We start from the raw sequence: 11,741 nt of genomic DNA on the forward strand, positions 1-11,741 counted from the left end.
TTGTCTCTCTGTTTCTCCAGAAATGAGTACAAAATGCTTTAGAGAATGGCATTTATGATTGCATTTTTCAAGAGAAAGACCAAGGCAGGGGCTACCAGAAAGGCAAGACTTTTTCTGTCGGATGTGCTTTCAGATTCCTGCAGTGGAGGGGAGGCAGGTTTCACGGTAATGAGTTGTCAGGATTTTGCAGGAGACTGAGACTCCTGGAACATGGCAGTGAGGGACCAATATGTCATCAATGAAATTCATAAAGTCCCTTCCCACACATCAGCCCACAGACTGCACCAACATCATCACTGTGGTCCTCTCAGGCTTTATCCTAGGTGATCTTTATGAGCTACAAAAGCCCTGATACGCCCTGCCTTTGGAAGGTGTCCGCAGGCTTGAGGTGAGCACAGATCGTTTGCAATGAGCAGGAGCTGCCTCCTCTGCAGGCAGAGCTGCAGCACAGGAGGGTGTGCTGAGTGTCCGTCTGTCCCTCCCTGGCCTTGCCTCCCCTGCCAGCAGCACGCTGCCATTCCTGCTGGCTTCTCCACCTGGCCGTGCTGCTGCTGCTCTTGTTCCCAGGCTGCCTGGGGATGGGGGTTTCACCTGCCCATGGGGTGAGCCCTCGGGGTGCTTGGGGGAAGGGGAGTACGGGGACAGGGTGAGGGGTCTGGAGGTGGGCCCTTGGAGCCAGGATTCCTCTGCTCTCAGCAGTGTCCTGGTTCTTTTCATTTGAACAACTGAGTACAGCTTTCCTGCAGCTCTCACAGGGCAGCTGAGACCAGCACTGAGGGACACATTGCCTGTCATCACTAAAGGACACTGCACTATAGAGCCCGTCCCTTTTTTCTGAGGATCCACAAAGTTTCCCTTCAAGTGCAGGAGAAATGCCCACGATTTCTCTTTTAGAAAAACTCAGCAGTAGCCAGCTTCTGTAGGCACTGGAACAGCTACCCCAGGGAAGTGTTCACAGCGCTGAGGCTGTCAGAATTCAACAAACATTTGGGCAACCCCCTCAGGCATATGGACTGATTTTTGGGTGTTCATGTACAGATTCAGGGGTGGGATCTGATGATCCTTGTGGAACCCTTCCAAGTCAGGATATTCTACAGCTTCTAGAGGATTCTACAACTCTAGGAAAATAGGAGGAGAATTGTCCTGGAGCTCAAAGACCTGCCAACACAGGGCAGATGAGACCAGGACTGATGGACTGACTGCCTCTCCTCTCTGAAGGGCACTCTGCTCTAACAAGGCAGTATCTGTGACTCTGAGGACCTACAGGGCTTCACTTGGAGTGCAGCAGAAAGCCCAGGATTTATGCCTTAGAAACACTCCTCAGGTGTGGTGGGACAGCTGAACAAAGAGGACAAATCAAACAAACAAAGAAACAAATAAATAAGTAAATCTCCACACGTCTGCTCTGTGATGAACTAGGAGCAAAACTGGGGAAATCTCTTCTATATCAGGAGTGAAGTGAATCTGAGACTACCCCATGTTCCTACCATGTTGCTACCTTCAGCTATGACTGATTCTTCCATTGCCCACAGAAGAGTACTCTTCTCGCAGAGAAACTCAGAATCAGTTCGAAGTCATTAAAGGGAACTTCAAAATACCTGCCTGCAAGTGGACAATCTTTTTGATGTCTTTTAATGAGAAAATTGAATTTTCCTCTGATAAGTCTGTTGTACGTTATTACTGTTCTTTCTCTTTGTGCAGGACCACATCCCCAAAAAAGCAGATGTCCAATAGAAGTGCCATCAGTGAGTTCCTCCTGCTGGCATTTGCAGACACGCGGGAGCTGCAGCTCCTGCACTTTGCGCTCTTCCTGGGCATCTACCTGGCTGCCCTCCTGGGCAACGGCCTCATCCTCACCGCCATAGCCTGCGACCACCGCCTCCACACCCCCATGTACTTCTTCCTCCTCAACCTCGCCCTCCTCGACCTGGGCTGCATCTCCACCACTCTCCCCAAAGCCATGGCCAATGCCCTCTGGGACACCAGGGCCATCTCCTATCAAGGATGTGCTGTCCAAGTCCTCTTTTTAGTCTTCTTGCTTGGAGCAGAGTTTTCCCTTCTCACGGTCATGTCCTATGACCGCTACGTTGCCATCTGCAAGCCCCTGCACTACGGGAGCCTCGTGGGCAGCAGAGCTTGTGCCCAGATGGCAGCAGCTGCCTGGGGCAGTGGCTTTCTCAATGCTGTCCTGCACACGGCCACTACATTTTCCCTGCCCCTCTGCCAAGGCAATGCTGTGGACCAGTTCTTCTGTGAGATCCCCCAGATCCTCAAGCTCTCCTGCTCAGATGCATACCTCAGGGAAGCTGGGCTTACTGCAATCACCTTCTGTTTAGGTATTGGTTGCTTCGTCTTCATTGTGCTGTCCTATGTCCAGATTTTCAGGGCTGTGATGAGGATGCCGTCTGAGCAGGGCCGGCACAAAGCCTTTTCCATTTGCCTCCCTCACCTGGCAGTGGTGTCCCTGTTTATCAGTACTGGCATGTTTGCCTACCTGAAGCCCCCCTCCATCTCCTCCCCATCCCTGAACATGGTGTTGTCATTTCTGTACTCAGTGGTGCCTCCAGCAGTGAACCCCCTCATCTACAGCATCAGGAATAAGGAACTAAGGAATTCAGTGAAGACAGTTCTAGAATACACAATTCTTCAATATATTTACATATAATAATATGCATAAAATCAAAATTACTATGTTTCCTCAAAAAAATGTAAGACAATTTTTTGTTAATATTTGTCTGTATTATTATATTCTGAAAATCTTGTTTCTGATTTAAATAATATATTTTTTATCCTCCTACTTGTTAATCATTTTCCCAGAGATGCCAGTTTCCTGTATAGATATACCCAATAAGGAAGTCATCAGAAGCTCATTGCACTCAGCTGCTGTCTCTTCCCATCTGCTTTGGAGCTGGGGGAGCAGCCCCAGCACGCAGGAGGGCTCAGGGCCCCTGCTGCTTCCCTGGAGCCATGGCCATGGCCAGCAGCAGGACGTGGCCTTTCAACTGCTGCTCTCTTTTGCCTTCCAGTGTGTTCCTCCTGTGCTCTTGTATCTGTGTTAGTCTTGAGGTCTCATGTACCTTGGTGACAGTCCTGTTCTCTCTGCAGTGACATCCCTGTGGCTGCAGGCAGCAGCAGGCACTGTGCAGCCCTGGCTCACAGCTGGCCTCCGGGCTAGCACCACAGTAACAAAAGGGGCTGCTCAGGGCAAACCCAGAAGCCTGGGCACCTCTTCCAAATGTGCTATCAGGAACAGAGCCAAGGGGTTGCTCCCTGCTCTTCTGTTTTCTGGGCTTCTTCATGGAGGGAAGGACACAGGCTGAAAGTCCCAGGGCGGTCTGTGAGGGACCAAGGGCTGGACCAAGAACTCCCTTTATGGTGGCACTTACCCAAGCAGATGACAACTGGTCTTGGACTCATCTGCATGGGACTGTGCCCCCTGCAGTGGGGCTGATGGCAGATTCCAGCCTGGAGAGGAATCTGGAGCTGGCAGCAGATGTCAGGGGATCTGCAGGGACAATGTGCTCAGTGGGTAGTGATTAGGACCTCTTAAAATGAGTGACCATCCAAGGAAGAGTCTTTTAGGGGGAAAAGTGAATCTGAGGTGTCCAGAGGCTAAGGAGGGCTCTGCAACGCCAGGGGAGGCTGTGAAGAGCCAGCGGGTGAAGGCCCATAAGACTGCAAAGTAATTGGGGAGACCTTATTTAAAGCCCTGAAGAAGACGCAATACTTCATCATCTCTGCAGCCTGCCCCCAAGAAATTTCTACCCTCTCTTGGAAAGATGACCCCATTATTTATTGCTGAGCACCACGTTACTGAGTTCCACCCGGAAGGCAGGGCTAGGCATTGGGGATGGCAGGAGGAAGACTTGTGTGAAGACTATGAAAAACATGGAAATTCAGGGCTTTAGCAGATCCTTAAAGTCCTGCCTGGGTCCCCAGATGGAAAGCAATGTATGTCTGTGGGTGGAGGAGGAGGAGGCGAGTCCCAGCACAGGGGCAGGGCTGAAGGGCCCTGCGTGAAGCTGGGCTGATGGAGAAGTGTCCACCTTGCGTGTGTGCCTCAGCCTGGGAGAAGGGGCCTGCCCGCGGTGCGGGATGGCTGGGCTGTGCTCAGCCATGCCCCAGGAGCTGACCTTGCTCTCCTCCTCCCCGCCACTCCCCACACGGGGCAGGCCCTCAGGAAACACCCCTGAGCCTGGAGATGCCCCAACCTGCTGCGGTGAGGTGCCACTACTGCAGGGGAAGAGAGGAGGGTTGGAGAGACACGTGGGGCCTGCGGGCAAGAGTGGTGTGGCCTGGGGAAGCGAGGGCCTGGGAAAAGTTACCCTGGATCCATAGGAGCCATTCTGGAAAGAAAACTTGTAGGCAGGAACAGCACATTTCTGGAGGTGCAGAGCTGCTGGGCACATTGTGCAGGGCGCTCTGATGGACTTTTGTGTCCTTTTCCATCGTGTCTTAAGTGCCACTTTTCTCAGAAATAGAGTAGCCAGCAGAGGTGTGATGGATAAGCTGAGATCATGAAAGCCAGCATTAACGTGCCCCTAAGAAGATGACTGATATGGAGAGGTCAGGAGAAGCATGGACAGGAGAGATGTGAGATTTGAGGAGGGAATAGGGGCTTGGCCAGCAGAAACTAAGGATTTTGTAGAGGTAAGAAAGTTCAGGTTATGCTGATGCTGCTGTAACCGTGACTTAAAACAGTCACACGAAGCCCTTCACCGGCTTCAACCAGTAAACTTAATTCGCAAACCTAAATGCTACTCCACACCATAACAGCGATCTACTACTCTAATGCTTGACCTCAAAGAAACCCTTGAAGCCAAAATACTTTCCCTTACCCTTACACTTTTCCTTACCTTGATCCCTCCCCTTAACACTAGATTTCAATGCTTTATTTAACCCTAGTCTTCTTGGCAGACCTAAACAAAACCCTAAATCACAAAGCTTGGTCATACCCTAACCACAGACCTTGACACCGTAAGCAGAAAACCAAACCTGCCCATGAAATATTTGATTAAATTGTAACCCAGAAAAGTGAGCCCAGGTCCTTAATCAAAACCTGAACACCAAACAGAGAAAGCACTTGTTCCTGTGTATTAACCTCCCCACCTTCAGACACTTTTTAACCCTTAACGTAAGGTGCTTGGCCCCTTGGGGCAGGGCAGAAAGAGTGAGGTTGTTGTGCAGTCACATGACATTCAGAGATGGATGTGAGGGGCCGTGGATCTGATCAGCTTGTGGGCCACAAGGAGGAGATAAGTGGGAATGCTCTGCTGAGCTCAGCTCTGCCTCAGGATCTCCTGCCCCAGCAGGAGGAATGGGACTGGGGCAGTGACTGGGAGGTCACTTCTGTCTCTGCAGCTGATAGGGCAGCAGCAGGAACGTGTCACGCAAAGGGACTGTGAGGTCCCTTGTGTCTGGAGGTGGCAGGTCACCCTTGGCTTCTCCCTGGGATCTGCACTTTGGGGATGACATCTGCCAGTGGCCCTGCTAGGCCAGCAGAAGGCCCCTGCTTGGCATGCTGCCTGTGGGATCCCCTCTGCCTCCATCCCCAGGAGGACCCAGACACAAAGAAGGCCCGCAGAGGGCTTGTCCTGTCCCTTCTGCTTGAGGCCAGGACTGGACAGCAGGAGGCCCAAGGCTTGGCTGTGTCTAGCCAAGAAGCTGCAAGGCCAGCAGCAGGCCCAGGGCTTGGGAGATGCTGGTGAGGTGACTTCTGTCTGCTTAGCTGACAGGCCGCAAGGACGTTCTTCTCATGGAATCACACTGCCCACCACATCATACAGACCCCAACAAGAACCCTGAGCCAGACGGAGGGGTGCAGGATCTCCCCTCCCAGTGGCTGCGGTCAGGCCTTGGCCCTTCTGCTTCACCAAAACCAACCAAGAATTTTCTCAGCACAGCACTTTGCCTGTCTGGAATCATGGCCTCCAATTATGTGCCCTAACAAGTCCCTGGGGAAGCTTTGTTAGTAACAGCCCTCAGAGGGGCCCATTAATACTCCAAGTCACTTCAACTTTTCCTTCTCACTTTAACTTCTCAAGCGGTTACATCATTCTCCTCTCAGTACCTGAGCTTCACAGACTGAGCACAAAAATGCAACATGGAACTGTTGTGGTTTTACCCGGCTGCAGCTAAACACCACACAGCCCTTCACTCACCCTCCCCCCTCCCTCTCTGGGATGGGGGAGAGAAACGGGAAAGTGAAGCCGGTGAGTTGAGATAAAGACAGTTTATTAAGACATGAAAATAATAATAACAATAATAATAATAGTGATCATGATAATAGTATTAATAATAATAATGTGTAAGAAAACAAGTGATGCACAATGCAATTGCTCACCACCCGCTGACCGATGCCCAGCCTATTCCCGAGCAGCCGGCCCCCCACCCCGGCCAGCCACCCCTATATATTCTTTAGCATGACGTCAGATGGTATGGAATACCCCTTTGGCCAGTTTGGGTCAGCTGTCCTGGGTCTGTCCCCTCCCAGCTCCTGCTGCACCCCCAGCCTGCCTGCTGGCAGGACAGAGCGAGAAGCTGAAAAGTCCTTGGCCTGGTGTAAACACTGCTCTGCAACAATTAAAACATCAGCATGTTATCAGCGCTCTTCTCATCCTAATCCAAAACAGAGCACCCTACCAGCTACTAGGAGGAAAATTAACTCTGTCCTAACTGAAACCAGGACAGATATCCACCCCTTATTCCATACCATTTATGTCATGCTCAGGTTACACTCTTTCCAATACCTTGTAATTAATCACCATTTTCATCTATGATATATAGCAATCATGGTAGTGATGACAAACAGTATTATATAATAATTAACATACTACAATTCAACTCATGGGCTATTCTCACCCAGTATCAAATCCCCTTGAGGTACACACCGGACCTCCCCATTCTTTTGCAGTACCCACCAAGTGCATCCAGGTCCCTGAGCAAAAGCAATCCCACGAATGGGTTTGCCTTTTCCTGAGGCAGGAGTAGCCCAGACTGTTTTACCCAGCATGTTTCTTACGTGCCCTACAGGGACTTTATCCCCTTCTACAGTACGTAACAGGCTTGACTGGGCAGGTCCAGCTCAGTTGGCAGATCCCCTAGTATTGACTAACCAGGTGGCCTTTGCCAAATGTGTATCCCAATTTTTGAATGTCCCAGCACCCATTGCTTTCAGTGTAGTCTTCAACAGTCCATTGTATCGTTCAACTTTTCCAGAGTCTGGTGCATGATAGGGGATGTGATACACCCACTCAATACCATGTTCTTTGGCCCAAGTGTCTATAAGGTTGTTTCGGAAATGAGTCCCATTGTCTGACTCAGTTATCTCTGGGGTGCCATGTCGTCATAGGACTTGCTTTTCAAGGCCCAGGATAGTGTTCCGGGCGGTGGCATGGGGCACAGGATATGTTTCCAGCCATCCGGTGGTTGCTTCCACCATTGTAAGTACGTGGCGTTTGCCGCTACGGGTTTGAGGGAGTGTGATGTAATCAATCTGCCAGGCCTCTCCATATTTATATTTCAGCCATCGTCCTCCATACCAAAGAGGCTTTGACCGTTTGGCTTGCTTGATTGCAGCACATGTTTCACAATCGTGAATAACCTGTGCTATAGTGTCCATGGTCAGGTCCACCCCTTGATGGCCTGAGGTGTCATGGGCCCATCGGGCTATAAATAATTCACCTTTATGTTGCCAGTCCAGGTCCACCTGAGCCACTTCAATCTTAGCAGCCTGATCCACCTGCTCGTTGTTTTGATGTTCTTCAGTAGCCCGATTCTTGGGCACATGAGCATCTACATGGCGTACCTTTACAACCAGGTTCTCTACCCGGGCAGCAATATCTTGCCACAATGCAGCAGCCCAGATGGGCTTGCCCCTGCGCTGCCAGTTGTTCTGCTTCCATTGCTGTAACCACCCCCACAGGGCATTTGCTACCATCCATGAATCAGTACAGAGATAGAGAACTGGCCACTTTTCTCGTTCAGCAATATCTAAAGCCAGCTGAATGGCTTTCACTTCTGCAAACTGACTCGATTCACCTTCTCCCTCAGCAGCTTCTGCAACTCGTCGTGTAGGACTCCATACAGCAGCTTGCCATCTCCGATGCTTTCCCACAATACGACAGGACCCATCAGTGAACAAGGCATATTTCTTCTCTTTTTCCGGTAGCTTGTTGTACAGGGGGTCTTCTTCAGCACGAACCACCTCCTCCTCTGATGATATCCCAAAGTATTTGCCTTCTGGCCAGTCCATAATCACCTCCAAGATTCCTGGGCGACTGGGGTTTCCTATTCGAGCCCGCTGAGTAATCAGTGCAACCCACTTGCTCCATGTAGCATCAGTTGCATGATGTGTAGAGGGGACCCTTCCTTTGAACATCCAGCCTAGTACCGGCAGTCGGGGTGCCAGGAGGAGCTGCGCTTCAGTACCGACCACTTCCGAAGCAGATCGAACTCCTTCGTATGCTGCCAATATCTCCTTTTCAGTTGGAGTATAGCGGGCCTCAGATCCTCTGTATCCCCGACTCCAAAACCCCAGGGGTCGACCTCGAGTTTCCCCAGGTTCTTTCTGCCAGAGGCTCCAGGTGGGACCATTCTCCCCGGCTGCGGTGTAGAGCACATTCTTTACATCTGGTCCTGTTCGGACTGGCCCGAGGGCTACTGCATGAACTATTTCCTGCTTAATTTGTTCAAAGGCTTGTCGTTGCTCAGGGCCCCATTCAGAAGCATTCTTCTTACGGGTTACTTGGTAGAGCGGGTTTACAATCAGACTGTAATTTGGAATATGCATTCTCCAAAACCCCACGACACCTAGGAAAGTTTGTGTTTCTTTTTTGCTAGTTGGTGGAGACATAGCTGTTATCTTGTTGATCACATCCATTGGGATTTGACGACGTCCATCTTGCCATTTTATTCCTAAAACCTGGATCTCTCGTGCAGGTCCTTTAACTTTATTCTGTTTTATGGCAAAACCGGCCTTCAGAAGGATTTGGACTATTTTCTTCCCTTTCTCGAAAACTTCTTCTGCAGTGTCACCCCACACAATGATGTCATCGATGTACTGCAGGTATTCAGGAGCTTCCCCCTGCTCCAGCGCAGACTGGATCAGTCCATGGCAAATGGTAGGGCTGTATTTCCACCCCTGGGGCAGCCGATTCCAAGTATATTGGACTCCCCTCCAAGTGAAAGCAAACTGTGGCCTGCACTGTGCTGCTAGAGGGATGGAGAAAAATGCATTAGCGATATCATTTGTGGCATACCACTTGGCTGCCTTTGATTCCAGTTCATACTGGAGTTCTAGCATGTCCGGCACTGCAGCACTCAGTGGTGGCGTGACTTCGTTCAGGCCACGATAGTCCACTGTTAGTCTCCACTCACCATTAGACTTTCGCACTGGCCATATGGGACTATTAAAAGGTGAATGAGTCTTGCTGATCACTCCTTGGCTCTCCAGTTGACGAATTAGCTTATGGATGGGACTCAGGGAGTCTCGGTTGGTGCGATATTGCCGCCGGTGCACAGTTGTGGTAGCGATCGGCACTTGCTGTTCTTCAACCCTCAGCAACCCCACAACAGAAGGGTCCTCTGAGAGACCAGGCAAGGTAGACAACTGTTTAACATCCTCTGTCCGCAAGGCAGCTATGCCAAAAGCCCAGCGGAACCCTTTTGGGTCCTTGAAATATCCTCTTCTAAGACAGTCTATGCCAAGGATGCACGGAGCATCTGGGCCAGTCACAATACGGTGCTTTTGCCACTCATTCCCGGTTAGACTCACTTCAGCCTCCAATACAGTTAACTGCTGGGATCCCCCCGTCACACCATAAATACAGATGGGCTCTGGCCCTTTATAGCTTGATGGCATTAGAGTACAATGTGCACCGGTGTCTACCAAAGCCTTATACTTCTGTGCGTCTGACGTGCCAGGCCATCGAATCCACACAGTCCAATAAACTCGATTGTCCCTTTCCTCCCCCTAGCTGGAGGCAGGGCCCCTCTAGTCCTGGTCAGAATCTTCGTTTCTGTGTTTAAAGGACTGCCTGCTGGAAGTTGGAGCAGCAAACTTTTCAGAGAACCCCTTTTTCCCAATTGTTTTCGTTTGCAATTCACGTACCCGTGCCTCTAGGGTCGCAGTAGATTTTCCATCCCATTTTCTCATGGCCTCTCCATGGTCACGGAGGTAAAACCACAGGGTGGCGCGGTGTGTGTGCCCACCATATTGTCTTCCTTGCATAGATGAACGTTTACCCCTAATAGCTGAGACACTGGTTTGTACAGGTGGGGAGGAAAATAAACTCTCTTTAAGTTGGTGGACCTCTTAAGAAAGTTTCTCCAAAGTATTCTCTTTTAGCTGGTGGACACTGGTTCGTTCAGGTGGAGGGGAAGATAAATTCTCCTTAAGTTGGTGGAACTCTTCAGAGAGTTTCTCCACAGCCGAGACGCAGGCCTGTAGGGAAGAGGAGAGATTTCCTTCGTACTGCCTGAGTTGTTTAGCCACTTCATCCACTGTGGGTTGCTCATCCTCTTTCCAGGTTAGTATTGCCAATGAGCTGGCATATGATGATGGTGCACTCTGTACAAACTTCCGCCACATGGGTCGTGTACACTGGACTTCATCTGGATCTGTGGATGTTTGTGCGTCGTCTAGGTCTTTATATATTGCTTCCCGTATGGCCAATTCCCTCAGGTACTGAATTCCCTTCTCCATGGTGGTCCATTTGCTTGGTAGACATACAAGTTCTTCCTTGAAGGGATACCTTTCCTTCACAGCTGACAGGAGACGCCTCCAGAGGCTGTGAGATCGTGCTCCATCTCCAATTGCTTTGTCAATGCCTGCGTCTCTAGCAAGGGATCCCAGCCGCCTGGCTTCCCTGCCCTCTAATTCCACACAATTGGCTCCGGTGTCCCAGCACTGGAGCAGCCAGGTGACAAGCTGCTCACCTATACAGCGACCAAAATCTTTTCGCACATCTCGTAGCTCACGCTGGTATAGAGTCCGGGTAGTTACTGTTGATTTTTCGACATCCTCATCCTCGTCTTCATCCTCCTGCACCTTTGATGGCCCAGCCTCATCTTCTCTATACCCAGACCTAGCAGAAGACTGTCTGCGTTCTAAACTACCTGAGTCTCTATACCATTTTTTCACCTTGTCTACAGGGGCAACTTGCGCTGCTACAGCTTGTTTCTCTGACCCAGCCACAGGGTCTGCCACAGGGGTTGGAATACCCTCTGCGGGGTCAACTTGCACTGCTACAGCTCCTTTCTCTGACCCAGCCACAGGAGTGGGGGCAGCTGCAGGAGCTGGAGCTGCTGCAGGGGCTGGAGTGGCTTCGGGAGCAGGAACTGGAGCGGCTGCAGGAGCTGGAAGTGGAGTGGCTGCAGGAGCTGGAGCAGCTGCAGGAGCTGGAGCTAGGTTGATAGTAGCATCAATTGCAGCTCGATAGGAACAAGCCAGACCCCAGCACGCTACAGTGATTTGTGTCACTTTGGAACTGCCAGAGTCATGACACCTTTTTTCAAACATTCTGCCAGCTTTTTAGGATTTTGCAGTTGTTCAGGGGTGAATGTCCAAAACACTGGAGGTGACCACTGCTCTAGAAACCTGCCCATATCCTCCCACACTCCCTGCCACTCGCAACTATCCCACCTCAAGACAGATCTCCGGATGAGATTCCTAAGTAGTTGTTTAACCCTCAACAAAACCTGAAGCGTATTCAGGAGACATAACAACAAGAGCAGGCTGG

At 50.7% G+C, this 11,741-nt stretch overlaps 1 protein-coding gene across 1 annotated transcript; it reads left to right on the forward strand.

Moving 5' to 3' along the window:
* Positions 1-1,723: 1,723 nt before the first annotated feature.
* LOC136787712 (olfactory receptor 14A16-like) lies at positions 1,724-2,665 on the forward strand. The gene has a single exon (XM_066985026.1). The coding sequence runs from the start codon at positions 1,724-1,726 to the stop codon at positions 2,663-2,665; it is 942 nt and encodes a 313-aa protein (XP_066841127.1).
* Positions 2,666-11,741: the final 9,076 nt, after the last annotated feature.

Source organism: Anser cygnoides, chromosome 30 (assembly GCF_040182565.1).
Source record: "Anser cygnoides isolate HZ-2024a breed goose chromosome 30, Taihu_goose_T2T_genome, whole genome shotgun sequence".
Classification (NCBI taxonomy): domain Eukaryota; kingdom Metazoa; phylum Chordata; class Aves; order Anseriformes; family Anatidae; genus Anser; species Anser cygnoides.